Consider the following 17,501-nt stretch of genomic DNA (forward strand, 5'->3'; position numbering starts at 1 on the left):
CGGTTGAGTCCAGGCTGTTGGATTCTCTCGTGTCACCGTGACGGTAGTAATGGGTCAGCACACCCGTCATTCCAAAGGGGATCCGCACCCACATAATAGTGCAACCACCTTCACGTGCCCCAGGCCGGCCGGTAAAAGTTTTCTCGCGCCCTGACGTCAATCCGCCTAGCTCTCCGGGTCACGTGGCGATACGTCGTTGCAGCAAGCCGGTACGCGGTGGTGAGCAGGCGTCATTTCCGTCACGAACACAGAGGGGACTCAGGAAATGGATGTACAGAATACCAACAGCTCGGCCCCGCTTCCCGTTTGTCCACCAGGGGACAGCGGCACCAGCGAGCCCGGTCCCGATGCCCCTCTCAGCCACGGTAGGAAATGTATTATAGTCTTTAGGATCATTTAAGCCCTGTGTCCGTTTCCTGGATTGCGGGGAGCTCTGACCCCTGTCCGAACTGTGCCCAGCCAGACCCTTGCTCTTTTCCGTGGTTTCAGTGCACAGATGACAAACGCCGTGGTTACCCCCGCCCGTATAGAGTTCACATCTTGGATATGTGTCTGGGAAGAGTGCAGAAAGATCAGCGCGTTAGCACTAAATAGACGGTCCTGAATGTGCCACGACAGTCACGCTTTTTCAGTGTCTGTACCTGCAAATTTCTTTAAATACACCACATGTGCTGGTTTTCAAAGAGGTGGAACTCCACACAAATGGAGACAAGTCTTATTGTGTACCCTTGCATAATTATCTAAGCATGCCTCAAACCGCAATATAAGTTTTACATATACAGTTAATCAGTGCCATTTAAACTACATACCTAACTTAGAACAGTAATGTCCTTTGTCATCTTTTTTCTGAGCGCTTTCACTTAAGTTATTCAGTGTCCCACAGCAGCAGCAACGTTTTAGTCCTACCTTTGTGTCAGTGGCATTCGATGTTTGGTTTTGTTTTCACAATCTTGTCCCTATACTGCTGCACTTACTTGCACACTCGGACCCAAAAGCCTTTCTTCAAGCACATTACTCCTGCACCTGGGTGTAGGAACCGTGGGGGACAGGAGGGAATATACCCCCGGCCCCCAATATTTTAGAGATTTGGGGGGTGGTGTGGGTAATGCAGTGGACATTACCCACCTCAGATATTTAAGTGGAAACTGAAGTAGCAGAGAACACCTTTTACTGAAACCATGTTGCACATGTACTCCCCCTGAAGAGCTGCAATCTGAGGAACCTATTTGTTTTGTTATTTAAATGCAGTCATTGAGGTGTTGAACTCCTAAAATCCTTTTGTTGGCACACCAGCAGAGTAAAGGAAGGCATTAGATGCTATTTTATGTTAATGTCCTTGCTGGCTTGACTGACTTGATGAAACAAGCATTTGTAATGCAATATGTCTCGCAGTTACATGAGTTTGAGCTATTGGCATTGTAAATGACAATGCCTTTTATTTATGTATTGGTTTTTAGAGCCTAAGTCATTGTCATTTACAATGCCAATAGCTTAAACTGTTGGTAATGCGAGACCTATTGCATTCCAAATGCTTGTTTTGTTTAGGAAGTTTTATATAGTACGAACTAGACCCGAAGGTATTGGAGCGCTTTATATGAGCATCAGTTGCGTTTCAACCAGACAGATTCAATTGCAAAATGGTAGCTGCGCACATAAAGTTGAAAAAAAAGTGAAAGTACAAATTTATTGTACTGTTGGAAAAAAGAAACGATAAATCGCTACTGGAGGCTTGTAGGTGCAGTTCTGCATGTCAGTCATATCTTTTGTGGTGGCTGCAGTCTGTGTGCTGAACTACAGTACGCGCGGTGGGGAGAAATAAATCGATGCTGCTTTAGATGCACTCTAGGTGTTGGAAACGGATGATACTACAAACTCTTTTTCGGGCAGAGTCGACGTCTGGTGAAGCAGCGTCGCTGCAGAGCTTTTGATTACCTCTTGGCGCTCCTATGGAAGACTAGGAAGTACTACAAACTCCTGACCAGTGGCACAACTGTCTCTAAAACTGTCACGAAGTGAACGACTATGCTGGTCCTCACAGCCAATCGCAAACCCACACTTTGACTCCGCGTACACTGACCCAATGAACAAAAAACAATTCTGTCCCTAGTTGTAGTTACACAGCCTCTCTACAGTGACCTCGTTTTGCCACAACCAATACATTGTTTCTTTATACCTTACTGTGGCACCTCTACTTCTGGCTTCTGCTGCCGAGTAGTGGGGACGGGTCAGGGGGTATCATGTGAGGCCGGGGACGCAGCTGTGCTGGAAGGCACAGAGCGCGTTCGATTCAAAGAAAGTGAAAGTACGGTATGCTGCGCTGTTAAAAAGTACGAAATCAATGTTTGTAAGTTCTTTTTGGTGATGTGCGCATAAGAAAACAAAAGTGCGGCCACCACTTTACATATTTAGCATGGTGTGCACGCTAATATTAAAGTGAAAGCAGGCCTGACCCGCTGTCAACGATTAAAAACAATAAACAAAAGAAAAGCACATCCTCCATTATCTCATTTGAGGCGGCTGTTTAAATAAAACCAGACCTAACAAAAAAAAGTACTGGCACAGACGACAGAACACGGTTGGAACAGGTAGAGTAGAGAGGGTAGTGTACTGTTAGGGTGGGTGGGCTAGGAGCCAGGTGTCCAGAGGGAGGAAACAGGTTATGATTGGACGCAGCGGCAGAGCCTTGGGTGCAAGGAAGGTAAGAGGCTGCAACAGCAAAGCCGAGTGGGTGGAGGGAGTAAAGTGATTGAAACTATGGACGCAAAGCCTAGCGCGTGCGTCTGTGTGTGTGTGTGTGTGCGCGCACGGTGGGGGGGTTCAGGGTTACAGGCATCAGGTATGCACAGATATACAGTGCAAGGCTACAAAGCAGACTGGTGAAGCCGATAAGACGTGTGGCGCTGGGGAAGCTGGAGTGGTGAGCGAGCACGGTGCTGTTTTAAAACAAGCCCGTTAGAGGTCCGTGAACTCTGCAGCGTCCGTCTTGTTTCTGCTGCACAATAAACATTGAGGAGTGAGGCTGCGACTGAAAAAAGAATGTTGCTGCCGTATGCTGCCTGTGTAGGCATGAAGGCACAGTGAAAACGTGCAGAGAACAAACAGCGAGTTAAGTAGCAAACAGTGAGCTAACTAACCTCTACAATACCGGCGTGGTCTTTCGCGCACTCCCTCGCGAAAGTGAAAGCGTGGGAGAGCGCAAGATCAGACGTGCGCGTTCACCGCCCATGTCTGCTAAAGCGCGCGTTCACACCCATTGTCTGCAATGGGTTTTTAAGCTTGTGCACATCTACTGTCCCACTTCGCAGCCTACACAGCGTCAATAAGACTTGCTTCGCGAGCAGCGCTATGCGCTGCATCGCGAGGCGAGACCTAAAAATCGAGCTAGGAGTGGCCTAGCACCTCAGCCACCATAATTAAATAATTAGCAAAAAAAAAAGAATGTTTGGAGTCCACTCTGCTTTTGTGCTTTGGGTTACTGTTCTTCAAGGAGACGCAATGCAGCATAATTTTAGACATGCATGTTCTGCATTTGATCTTCAGTGCCTATGGGAATACTGTAACTAAAAAGCACACCGTTAAATCATGTATATATGCTTATATGTATTGTCAGTTGGGTTTAAGTGTGATAAGTGTATTTATTGAATTCTAGCACTCAGGCTTTGCGCCGGGCCCAAGCACACGTCTGCGCCATCGCGGACACAGGTTCCCGGCCTCCGCCTAGACGTCCTCTAATGCTGTAGCTCTGCGCAGGCCACTACTCGGTGGTGAGTGTGACCCCCACTTTGGGTCACAGGGCTCTGCTGTGACTACTGGTCGTGGGGAGGCTGGACCCTCAATGCTGTCCAGACCTGCATGTCCCAGAATGGTGCTACAGATCGGGAGGGCTGGCTGGAAGTGTGACCCAGTGTTACCCCTAAGGGGCCCATTACTTGTACTGTGACCACCAACACTCCATGTCATCACATGCACTGCCCACCCCTGGGCTGTCTTTTGATAACCTGGTACATTATGGTCTTTTTAGTCTTGTTATGTTTCTATTGACATGATTAGTGCGAATTGCAGGTAAATTTCCAGCTCCGTGTTTTGTATTTGACTTGCAAGTTCTGCCTGTTTTTCAGCCCTGACCACTTTGCAAGTATGGGGCTGAAAGCCCCAGTACCTCATTTTTTAGGATAATTCGAAAATGCTTTACAGGTGGCTATAGAAAGGAAGGCCAGTTCTGACTTCGTTATGCTGTGCTGCTTGTTGACTATATCGTGCTTAAAACATGCAGCAGTGCTTGCTTTTTGGGCAACAGTACTTTCCATGCTGGGATATTTCAGCCTTCGTTAATCTAAAATCAACAAGTTTTTAGAACACCACTTGCTTTTGGATAAACAGCTGCTACTGGCTCACAGTGGTAAACGTGGGATGTATGACGTTACAACGCAGGCTATTACAACGCCTGCCTTTACAACGCGGTTTTTACATCGCATACCTTTACAACGCATAGCGCTTAGAGGTGCTGGATAGTGACAAATTTAATTTTCTATTCCAACTCTAGTCCCCGTGGACACTAGGGAAGGTTTTGGATAGAAAATTAAACTTATTCCCTATCCTAGAGCGCCCCCCAGCGCAATGTGTTGTAATGGTTTGCGTTGTAATGACCGCGTTGTAATGGTAGTGCGTTGTAAAAGTTTTGTTGTAAAGCTTGTTCACCGTAAAGGTGACATTGGGGCCACTCTGCACCAGCAGGCAAGGAAATGTTAACTGCCAGGGCTTTAAGTGGGTTGTAAAATGTTGGGAGTCTATGTATGGGGCATGGTCTATGTAATTAAGAGCGTGTCTTTGAAATGTAAACAATTTCTGCAATTCCCATTGCGTACCACTCAACTGGTATTTGGTGCCTCTCTGAGCTATTGGTTATTGCATCCAGATATATTACACAACAAATGACATACATCTCTGCCCTGGATATGGAGCGCAATGTCGAACGTGGTTTCTGTTTTTTACAGCTTACATTCTCCTATTGCTTGCTAACTCAGAAAGCCATCTCTCACTATACTCCTGAATCCTGCATTGAAAAGGAACCCTAACTTACTCCCACTTGATTCTTCTCCTTTCTTCAGTGACCCTCATTTTACCAGTCTTTCTCTGTATAACATCTATGAATGAAGAAAGTTCTTAATAAAGCGCACTGCGACCAAGCGGCTTCCTGGCGCTAAGGAATTTTCTGAGAATAGACTCTGCACAGCCTCATTCCTGAATGCCTCAATCCTTCTTATTGAAAATTCTGCATTTGTATGATACCTCATTTATTCGATCACAACCTCTCCTCTTAAAAGAACCCTGTCCCTGTAATCTAACGTTGCCTAATCTCCACCAGCCTATCAATCTTCCTAACCGCTCACCTGAAACCAATAGCCTCCACTAATGAGTTTACCTGAGAAAATAGCAGCAGCTAGGTTAGATAACTTACTGCACCACCTACTTTAGTCACTCATGACATTCCTTTATATCAGTGGTTGCCCGCTGCCACATGGCCATAAATCAAATACGAATAATCCAAAAGGATGAGAGGCAACATAATTCCAAATCGTAGCTGTTTTAGTAGCCGTCCAACATTCATGTAATATGAGTTTAGTTCATAATTCTCAGTTTTGATATACAAATTGTAACTTCATTGTTGTGTTTTTTTTTTCTTTTCACATTTGATTATTCACATGTGATGCCGCCAACGTGTTTCGCCCTTACAAAAGGGCTTCTTCAGGGCACCACAAATCTTGTATCAAAATCCAATTCCATGTACAAGGGAAATTAGGGAACTAATGACGTTCTTAACGTTTTGTTGCATGTTTCCATGTGTCCTCGATCCACTTATACGTTTTTAGTAATTGTTAGTAACTTGAAGAATAATGTTCATTTTCACCCAAAGGCTCTGCGCATCCATTTAAGAACTATGATCACATAGGCAAGAGTACGTACTTTGGCAGCACCATCCTGGTGTCCCGTGGCCTAATTTGCGCTGAATGTGTATACATACCTGTATACAATTTATCCTAAAGTAACTGGAGAAAATGCATTCAATCTATCCCGAGAACACACAATTAATCTCAATAACCACTAGATTACCCAGTAACCTTGGGTTTCGGAGTTTTGTGCTACTCCACGTGAAACTCTTCGCCTTGTATTGTGTAGTAACTGCTATATAAATCCAAATACAATACCAACCCAACTTGAATAGCAATAATTGAATGACTAAGCACAAAGCATTGACCTTTGGTGTTAAACGGAAGAGAGAAAGATGTACCCCTACATTCTCGGAGCTGCACAATCTGCATTGAATTGAATTGAATTTGGATTTGTATAGCCCCAGCTACCCAGAGGCCTCCTAGCGCTTGCGGAGCGGAGAGACAGAGGTGCGAGTGATGCTAGTGTGCGATGTTGAAAAGATAGGCTTTGAGACGTTTACGGAATGCTAACAGATTGGGTTCCTCTCGAAGAGTGAGGGGGAGGGAGTTCCAGAGGTTGGAAGCGTTCAAGGAGAAAGCACGTCCACCCCACCTGGATCTGCGAACTTTCACGGAGGTGGCCCGGAACGCTGAGCTGGAGCGAAGACTCCTAGGGGGTTGATAGGGGGTGAAGGATGCATGGGCCTGATTTCCACATAGCTTTGTGGGCTATGCGCATGGCCCTAAACTGTATCCTGAAACGGATAGGAAGCCAGTGGAGGTTACTCAAGGCGGGTTTCGCAGATTGTCTCCGGGGAATCTGGCGCAGAAGGCGAGCAGCACAGTTCTGAATGACTTGTAGCCTCTGGGTATTGGACTGGGGGGCACCCAAGTACAGAGCGTTTCCGTAGTCGAGGCGGGACAGCATGAGAGTCTGGACCATAATCCTCCTGGCCTGGAAGGGGAGCAGGGGGAGAATCTTTCTCAGCATTCTCATTAGACCAAAGCAAGTGGCCGACAGCTTAGAAGCTTGGTGGTTGAAACCGAAGGAGCCGTCAAGCCATATGCCCAGGCTCTTGATCTGCTGCTTTGGGATGGGCATGGGGCCAATACAAGTTGGCCAGATATGGGTTGAGGTGGGAGATGGAGATTTACCCAGAAACATCAATTCGGTCTTGTCCCCGTTCAACTTGAGGTGGGAGCGGTCCATCCATTCGTCTACTGCCTCTAGGCAGGCACCAAGAGCACCAGATGATCCCTCAGGGTGGTTGAGTGCCACCACCAATTGGGTATCATCTGCGTAGGTGATGATTTTGATCCCGGATGAAAGGACTATTTCTGCCAGTGGGGCCATATAGGTGTTAAAAAGCGTGGGGCTTAGGGGCGAACCCTGGGAAACCCCACAGCTAAGAGGCCACCGATTGGATGTGGCAGTTCCCTCAAAGACTTGGAGAGACCTGTCCTTTAGGAAGGAGTGGAACCAGGGGAAAGCTTTGTTTCACACTCCCATATCTTTTAGCCGCTCTAGCAGGATGTTATGATCCACAGTGTCGAAAGCGGCACTGAGAGCTAATAGAATGATAGCTGCTAAGCTGCCCTGATCCAGGAGTCTCCTAGCGTCCTCAGTTACCACCAATAAGGCAGTCTCGGTCCCATGTTGTGGGCGGAATCCGGTTTGGGTGATGTGGAGTAATCCAGTCTGCACAAGATTATACTCCTTACCACCAGGGGCCTGGCCTCATCGGGTAGAAGAGGGAGAATCTGTCTGAGTGCTTTTAGCAAACCAAAGCAGACGCTGATGGTTTTGTTAGTTTGCGATACCATTTGAAGATTTTCATCAAACAGTTCTCCCAGGTTACGCACTGTCTTAACTGGGACACAGAGATCGGCCCCCGGGGAGAACCTAAGCTCACACTGTGGCTGCTGATTCAATTTCGAAGCCGAGCAATAGACTACCTCCGTTTTCCCCTCGTTAAATTGTAGGGAGTGTGCATTAAGCCAACCAGAGACCCGACACATGCATTCTTGGAATGTGTCCATAGACACTGCATGTTTCCCTTCAAGGGAAAAAAACAGTTGGGTGTCGTCAGCGTAATTGATCAGGTCGATCCCATAAGATTTTATAATGGGGATCAAAGGCCGCAGATATATATTAACAAGCATTTACAATGCAATGGTCTTGGCATCATTAAAGGTAGAGCTATTGGCATTGCTCATGACATCTTTTTTTTTTTTTTAAATCATCAATGGTATTGTCATTTAGATTGCCATTTATTTAAATATTAAGCTATTGGCATTGTCATTTACAATGCCAATAGCTACACTTGTTGATTTCAAAGGCAGAACTATTTGGTGGGAATGTTCACACTGCTTCTACCGTGTTTGTGAAAAACACTTTGATGGGGTCTCACACCGCAAGCGTGCACATGCTGCCAGAGGACACATGCACACAGAGGCTTATCTGAAAAGCAGCAATAGCAGCAGCTCCCTTTACACGGAGATAATAGTGGCAGCAAAAGTGAAATAGTGCACATGTCGCCAGTGGGAGCGCGCACACAGAGGCTGATCTGAAAAGCAGCAATAGCAGCAGCTCCCTTTACACGGAGATAATAGCGGCGGCAAAAGTGAAAGAGTGCACATGCCACCGGAGGACGTATGCACACGGAGGCTTATCTGCAGGCAAAACAGCTCTTTTCAAGCAAAGCGGAGGGAGGGGGGTGGGAGCAGGACGAAGGAGAGCTGCGGGCGGAGGGAGGGGGGACGAGCGGTTTTAAAATGTTATAGAAAAGGAGGAAATAACATTAGAACTAAGCAGTCCTGACTGCTTTTACTTCCCACTGCTAATGGGTTTAGTCTGAAATAAATATTTCAAGTCCTGGAACTGTGGTATGTCCAAAAGAAAAAAACTACAATACACTGTAAAGTTTTTTCAATTGCTTAGTTTCTTATTCTAAATTATGGTGACCCTACGGCGTGCCTCTCTCTCGCCCTCATTTGGTGACAATCCGAGCGGCTTGTTTACACTACGTGATGAAAACCACAGAAGTGCAGCTATTTTTTGTACATTTCTGAGATTGCACAGGAAACTGCTGCTAATGACTTCTCTGTCAGACCAAGAGGACAAACCACCTGACAACAGCACACCATCACTTTGCAATATCCCGGACAGACCTCGGCAAACAGCCACAGCTGAGAAACATATCGATGCACAAACAGAGGAGCACTTCCCGTTCACTGAGAGAGAGCCAAGCAGAGCAGCTGGGAAAGAGCCCTCGCACGCACTCCATGCAAACCACCTCTGCCGTCCAGCACAGCCTCCCCGGCGGACAGCGAGCAAGAGGCCTCCAGGCACTGCTTCCCATCTTACAACCGGCTGTAATAACAAACCCAAAACCGTCTCACACCGCAAGCGTGCACATGCTGCCAGAGGACTCATGCACACAGAGGCTTATCTGAAAAGCAGCAATAGCAGCAGCTCCCTTTACACGGAGATCATAGCGGCGGCAAAAGTGAAAGAGTGCACATGCCGCCGGAGGATGTATGCACACGGAGGCTTATCTGCAGGCAAAACAGCTCTTTTCAAGCAAAGCGGAGGGAGGGGGTGGGAGCAGGACGAAGGAGAGCTGAGGGAGGGGGGACGAGCGGAGCAGCTCTGGAAACCACCACCGTCTTTCTCCGAGGCAAAGCAGAAATGCCTCGGAGAAAGCATGGTAATTTTCGCATTCGGGGGCGTGTTTTGCTGTTCTGAGTGACGGGTGACGTCACTGTCTAAAGAACAGCAAAACTTACACCCCCGAATCCGAAAAAGACGGGGCTAAATCGGAGTGACGGCTCTCTCCTCCAATGCCTGGCCTCCGTTTAGGAAGCCAGCCAATGGAGGAGAGACGAAAACAGAGGCGGGATAAAGCAGCCTACTAAGTAACAATAAATCTCAGACTTTTATATTACCGAGACCTAAAAAGGATAGGGCTGATCGACGAGCCCTGCGGCACTCCGTGGTGAACCAGGGACTTGGAAGAAACATACGGAGTCAAGGTCACTACCTATTGTCTACCTGACAGGTACGATTGTAGCCATTTCGGAGGTTTGCCTTTCACCCCCAGTTTCTCCAGTCTGCTTAACAGGACTGCGTGGCTTACCGTGTCGAATGCGGCCGACATATCCAACAGCACTAGTACTGATGAATTACCATTGTTGGCTCGCATTCGCAGTCTGTCCAGCATGGTAGCCAGCGCAGTTTCGGTCCCATGGCCTGGGCGGATCCCAAACTGATCCCTATCCAGTAAGCGGTTATCTTCAAGATAGCTCGACAAAGATCTGCTAACAGCCTTTTCCAGGATTTTTATAGGGTAGGGCAGGAGAGATATAGGCTTAAAATGAGCTGGGATAGTTGGGTCCAGCGAGGGTTTCTTGAGTAGGGGAGTTACCATTGCCTGCTTCCATACCTCCGGCACTACTCCTTCCTCCAGGGACTGGCAACAGATCAGTCGCATCCAGGAAAATAGCTCTGGCCCATACTGCTTCCAGATCTTATGAGGAAGGGGGTCTAAAGGGGAGCCAGAAGAAACACTGAGAGCAAGGCTGTTAAAAAGCTCTTTTGTGAGAGGTTGAAAACTCTCAATGGATGATACTGCCCATGGTTCCTCCTCGGCAGTCTGAAGGAGTGCGTTCTGACTGCTGGCCTTACCCTGAGCAAGCCCCCCACAATTTTGGCAATCTTTTCTTCAAAGAAGATTGCGATTCCGTCACAGAGCTTTTCTGTTGCAACCACCCTGTTGCTCGTGCAGTCCGGGTTGGAAAGGTCCCTTATAATATTAAAGAGAGTTTTTGTGCTGTTCGGTGATTGAAGTATAGAGGTGGCATAAAAAAGAGCCTTTGATTTAACGATGGTCCCTTTATATTTAGTCTGCACTATCTTTAGCAGTCTCTTATCAGACTCTAAATAGAGTCTCCGCCACTTCCTTTCTGCCTGTCTACACTGATTACGTAATAATTTCAGCTCCTCACTAAAGCAGGGGGCTGACGGTTTCCTTCTGTTCCTTATCTTTTTCAAGGGGACAATTTTTATCAAGGGTATCAGTGATATAATTACAATAGGCAAGATAATTCTGAACCACCGAATTACCCGGAGCAAAAGGTGTCTGATTGGTGAAGGTTGGATCTGTTTTATCTTTTGATAATTTAGACCAGTCCCTTCCCTTTCGGTAAGTTGCCGGACAGGCATTTTTATTCACATGGGTGGATCTAGTGATTCTTAAAGTGAATCAGGGAGTGGTCAGTCCAACATTGGGGTAGTATGCCAGTCACTTCTGTCTCAGTCTGATTAGCAAACACAAGATCCAGTACATGTCCACCTGAGTGGGTTGGTTCCAATATCAGCTGATCAAGGCCGCAATTCTCACATATATGTTGTAGGTCCTTCAGGTGACTCCCTAAGGACCCATTGTCCCATAGGTTGAAATCCCCTAAGAGCAACAGTCTGGAGTGAGTCAAGGCTAGGGCGGCGATAGTGTCAAACAACGCCTGGTACTGCGTATCTAGGCCTGGAGGCCTATAACAAACCATACCGGTTGGCATCCTTCCTTTAGTTTCTTGCAGGGTGAAGCCCAGCAGTTCATTCTATCCCTACGCCCTCATCGATCTGAAGGGGAGCAAAGTTCCACCTCTCCCTAAATATGACCCTGACCCCTCCACCTCTTCCCTGGGACCTGGGTTTATGAAATATCTTATACCCTTCAGGGCAGGCAAAGCCCAGCTCAACAGAGGAATCAGCACTGGTCCAGGTCTCTGTGATAAAGAGAGCATTCAGGTCCATGTCTTCCAACAATCCCGACACCTCCTGATGGTGTTTGACCAGGGATCTACTGTTGATCAGCGGGTTCGGGATATTCAGGCTATGATTCCGATCTTTCAGCCTTTATCCCGAGTCTCGGTCAGGTTGACGCTGAGGCTTCTGGGGCTGATGGCCTCCTACATCCTTCTGGTGTATCACGCCTGGTGGCGGATGCGGGCTCTGCAGTGGGACCTGAAGTTTCAGTGGGCCCAGCATCAGGGGAACTTGTCCGACCATGTCTTGATCTCGGAGGGCACTGCAAGACAGTTGCAGTGGTGGCTCAAGGACCGCGATTGGGTTAGTGGCAGATCCCTCTCCCTACCCCACCCAGAGCACGTAGTTGTGACGGACGCGTCCCTCCTGGCCTGGAGGGGCCACATGAGAGAGGCGGAGATTAGAGGCCTCTGGTCTCCGGCGGAGTCCTAGCTCCACATCAACCTTCTGGAGCTGCGGGCGATCCGACTTGCACTGAAGGCATTCCTCCCCTCTGTCGGGGGGAGTGTAGTGCGGGTGTTCACGGACTATACAACCGCCATGTGGTACTGCAACAAACAGGGCGGGGAGGGGTCATGGACCCTATGCCAGGAGGCTCTGCGCCTCTGGCAGTGGCTGGAACATCAGGGCGTGACCCTGGTGGTTCAACACCTGGCAGGTTTCCTGAACGCCAGGGCGGACAAACTCAGCCGCCGGTGCATGATGGATCACGAATGGCGTCTGAACTCGGACGTGGCACAAGGCCTCTTTCAGCAGTGGGGAGAGCCTTGGTTAGATCTATTCGCCACAGAAGAGAACGCGCAATGTCATCAGTTCTGCGCGTTGGAGTTTTCCAAGGCGGCGCTCGCTCGGAGACACTTTTCGTCGCGAGTGGAGTTGCGGTCTATTGTACGCCTTTCCGCCTATACCACTTCTGCCCAGAGTGCTGAAGATCAGACTCGATCGGGCCCAGGTTATCCTTGTGGCTCCGGACTGGGCACGAAGATACTGGTATCCCGAGCTACTCAGCCTGTCAGTCGATCCCCCGATTCGTCTGCCTCTTCGGAGGACCTTCTGTCGCAGCAGCAGGGGACGGTCCTCCACCCGAACCTGTCCAGTCTCCACCTACGAACTTGGAGATTGAGCAGCAACAGTTGAGGCCATTTGACTTGCCTCCCGAAGTCTGTAATGTCATTCTGGCAGCCAGGCGTCCCTCCACAAAGTCGGCATAACGCCTGCAGGTGGAACAGATTTGTGGCATGGTGCACAGCAAAGGCTGTGGATCCACTCTCTGCCCCCCTTTCTGAGGTTCTCCTCTTCCTTCTTTCTCTTGCCCAGCAGGGCTCTGCTCTGGGCACTATCAAGGCCTACCTTTCTGCCCTTTCCGCCTTCTTAAGGCTACCTGATCAGCCTTCCTTGTTCAAGTCCCCGATTGTAAGGAGGTTTTTGAAGGGCATCACACACATGTTTCCTCCTGTTCCTTTCGTGATCCCCCAGTGGGACTTGAATCTTGTGCTTACCTACCTAATGTGTGCTCCCTTTGAGCCGCTCCATAACTGTCCTCTCCGTCTTCTTACCTTGAAGACTGCTTTCCTGGTTGCCATCACCTCTGCCAGGAGAGTGAGTGAGCACCAGGCTCTTTCTTCTACACCCCCTTTCCTCTCTGTTCATCCGGACAAGGTTGTGTTGCGGACGAGACCCTCTTTCCTGCCCAAGGTTGTCACGGCCTTCCACATCGGGCAGTCCATTACCTTGCCCACCTTCTTTCCGCCTCCGCATCCCTCGAAAGAGGAAGAGAGGCTCCACCGTCTGGACCCAAAACGTGTGCTCTCTTACTATCTGGATCGCACACGCCAGTTCCGGGTGATGACCAACTCTTTGTTGGTTACGTGGGCGCTAAGAAGGGAAAGGTGGTGCACAAGCGGACCATCTCGCGGTAGATCATCTTGTGTATCCAGGCGTGTTACTCCACTCGGGCCATGGCGACTACCACTGCCCTGGGCCGAGGAGTGCCCTTGCAAGACATTTGTCAGGCAGCTACGTGGGCCTCGCTGCACACGTTCGCAAGACATTACTGCCTGGACAGCCAAGTCCGGAGGGATGGCTTCTTTGGCTGTTCCGTCCTCCAGGACTTTCTGGTGTGATTATTGGTTCGCAGACCCACCACCGGGGTTGGTATTGCTGGGGTATCTATTCTAAGGTAAGGAATCCATCACTAACGTGTCTCTTTCAGATGCACAAGTTACTACTTGTGTAACGATATATCTGTAAGAGACATTAGTTAGTGATAGATTCCTTACCGACCCGCCCATCCTCCCCGTTCTGCGAACCGATATCTAGGGTTAAGGTCCTCCCCTTTCAGGGCCCTAGTTTCATGGCACCAGTGTTGGTTCTATCATGGCTCTGCGTATCTGGCGCGGAAAAGCTGTGTATCAGAACTGACGTCAGCGCGCATGGGCGGCGTCTAAGTACTCCGACGTCATCACGGCACTAACTACGCCAACGACTGACGCGGAGCCGCGGACGACGCCTGCCGGCACGCAGGGGTATTACTACGCAAAATTTTCCGGATCCAATCTGACGCCTGGGGATATTCGAAGGTAAGGAATCTATCACTAACTAATGTCTCTTACAGATATATCGTTACACAAGTAGTAACTTGTGCATTAGTCATATACGCAGGGTATTTCGTATTAAAAGGCAGCACGCTAATAAAATATTCCTAGTTACACTTCTTTGCCAATGCCTTTTTTAGAGTACCCTTTCAAATCTTATTTTTTAGCCCACTTACAGTGCTAGATAGCACCCCAATGCATGAAGGCCCCAATGCCAAACTGTTTCTGCTCTTTAACCCCTTCAGCGCTGATGACAAGGCCAGCTCGTCATGGGTGTTACCTGCCCTGCGCTTATGACGAGCTGACCTTGTCATGAACAATGGGAAATAAGAGTAATCAGCGCCCAGCGGGAAAACCCTTAGCAGCCAAGGTGTTAAGAATATTTGCTTGCACTTCCATTTCTACCCATGTCATACGTGCTAACACACCTGCCTCAGCAGAGTGACTCATGATTTTCTAAACCATCTGCAACTTTATTTTCGCTATCTCCTTCCTAACATTGCCTTCAAATTAATGCAAGTAAATTCCTCTGATTTTGTTTTTTAATGTCCCTCTTTCTTTCTTCTAAATGTTGGCATTATGCCGTATATAGTTTATTACTTCCCTATGCCTAAGGAGAGAACAGGCCTGTCTGGAAATGTGTGTACTGAAAGAAATGTGTACTGGAAGTACCTATGATTCAAGTTCAAATGTCGAGACTTAATAATGCTTAGTTAGGGGCTGATTACGATGTCGGTCGGAAAGGTTCCAAACGGGATTTGGATTCTCTGAATCTGATTCGGAGCCTATGTTTCCAACCGAATCGGATACATTTCCGACCGACCCACTACAATGCAGGGAAACCGTTCAGGCTGTCTGATTTAGTTCCGATCGGCATTCGGACAGCCCGAGTTGTTCGGAAATGAATCGTACAGCTCTATGGACAGTTTCCAACCAAGCGATTCCGATGGGCGATTTTGACAGCCGTTCCAAATCTATTTGCCTGACACAAAATGGCTGTCGAAATCTGACCTTGCGGCCCCCATAGCAGGCCACCTTCGCCCACAGGCCTCTGGTTGGGCCCCCTGGGGGTACCCATGGATCCCCTCTTTGCAACTGTGCACAGTGTAGCAGGCACCATGAGGTGCCTACCACAGGATGTAAGGTTTTCCCCAACCACCCCTTTTTTCAGTGGGAGCCTGTGTTCTCTTTCGGAACACAGGCGCCCATTGAAGTCAATGGAGTGTGACCGAACGATGTTGTGAAGCATGGTAATTGTTCGGTTGGCATACAAATTCATAAAGCAACGAGAGGAAAGTAGCTTATATATTTCATAATGAGTCAAATAAAGATAAGGCTTGATAAAGTCGTATCAGGTCATATTAGGTTGAGCAACAAGTTCCCCATTTTCTTTCAAATTTGACCAGAGAGCGTCCACCCCTTGTGTTTGCTAAGGCAAGTTCCATTGAGTATATTTCCATTACTAGAGCCCACCAGTCCCAAACAGTTGGTGGGTCCGTAGCAATCCAAGCTCTTGCAATAGTTAGTTTGGCGCATGAAATTAGTATTGTTACCAGGGGAGATTGAGGGATTAGGGAGGTATTGAAATCTAACAAAATTAAAGAAGCAGAAAGCGTAGGCAGCCCTATCTTCTTGATTCTGCATGTATCTTGAACCTTATCCCAAAAAGGCTTGAGCTTGGGGCAAGAGAATAGCATATGTACTAGATTAGCAGCTACTTCAAGGCATTTAGGGCATTTTGTGCGATCTGTGAAGTCAGAATTAGGGGACCACCTAGAGATTCTTGCCGGTGTGTAATAAAGCATACAAGTTGTTCTAAACTGCTGTAGCCTAAGGCTAGAAGATCTAACTAACTTATTAATATTAGACAGCGAGTTCTCTATTTGCTTCATTGTGACATTTAAACCAAGTAGGAGCCCCCATTTTTCCATTATTTTAGACAGATCATTTGTTTTATATTTTACGAGTAGCTTATACGCCCCACTAATGATTGATTTGGTTTTTTTAGAATACAAACTAGTCCATATGTCACATTCCGTAATATTTCGAATCTTTTTTTTATTAATTAAAAAATCATGAATCTGTAAATACTTGTATCTGGAATAATATCTGAATTTGTATGTAAACCTGGTATTTTATTAATGATAACCCTAGTACTTCTTATTTCTTATGTATTTGATCTGTATATTATAATTATTTTTTCTTAATATCTTCCATGTCTTGGACATTTATATGTATTGTCTTTTTTTTTGTTGTCTCTTCTTTGTCAGCCTGTTTACAATAAAAAAAAAATAAAAAAAAAAAAAAAAGGTAATTGTTCGGTTGGACTCGCAGAACCCATTCGGTTGGAAACCATTCAGAAACCGATTAGGTCGGAAGACTTTCCGACTGACATCGTAATCTGTCCCATAATGTGTTTAATAGACAGGACAACTGTACTTTCCTGATAACCTACATTGGTGTAAAATGCGTTTGGAAAAAAAACAAAACTATTAACGAGTCTAACCAAATAAATCAGCCATCTTCTGCTTACTTTGAGAGTGGTGGAACATGGGGATCCAGTGAAATATGGAGGTTCTCTCCCTCGACATGCCATCAATTAAGCACTACGTTTACAGCTTTAGGCATGTCACTTACAAATCATCGACATCATGCGTTTGTCTAATTAGTCTAATTACCTTAACTGAAGCCAACAGACCCTTCAACATTAAATGCATTAAAGTGCTTGGTGCGCGGCCCCCCTGGCTAGGTTTGACGGCTCCCCAGGGAGCCACGACACACAGTTTGGGAATCACTGGATTAAGTAGATCCTGTGCTACCATATCGCAGAATATATCAATGTTGTCTTTGGCAGTGGAGGGTGTGCATTTGGACACTGCTCTAAATCTTGTAGCATTTGAGCCCCCAGTCTGTAACCAAAATAGCTGTGGGAGTTTGACCAAGTATGTTGGATCGAATGGGTCCTCGTGTTCACTTACAGTGGTTGATTGGCTATGACGGCTAAGTTCATTGATAGCACATAGTGTGGAATATTCCAATCGCTAAGGTATCTTCAACTATAGTTGACCTAGTTGAACCTAACTCATTACATAGTGCATGTACTTTAAATAATTTCAATTTGCGTACAAATTTGTAAATATCGACTCTGTG

At 47.3% G+C, this 17,501-nt stretch overlaps 1 protein-coding gene across 1 annotated transcript in view; it reads left to right on the forward strand.

Moving 5' to 3' along the window:
• Positions 1-200: 200 nt before the first annotated feature.
• The window catches only part of TUT7 (terminal uridylyl transferase 7), a 1,558,036-nt gene continuing 1,540,735 nt past the window's right edge, over positions 201-17,501 (forward strand). The window contains exon 1 of the mRNA XM_086961199.1: positions 201-365. Within this exon, the coding sequence (XP_086817325.1) occupies positions 266-365 (100 nt within the window). The 5' untranslated portion in view covers positions 201-265. The remainder of the gene's footprint in view (positions 366-17,501) is intronic.

This window comes from Lissotriton vulgaris, chromosome 3_1, assembly GCF_964263255.1.
Source record: "Lissotriton vulgaris chromosome 3_1, aLisVul1.2, whole genome shotgun sequence".
Classification (NCBI taxonomy): domain Eukaryota; kingdom Metazoa; phylum Chordata; class Amphibia; order Caudata; family Salamandridae; genus Lissotriton; species Lissotriton vulgaris.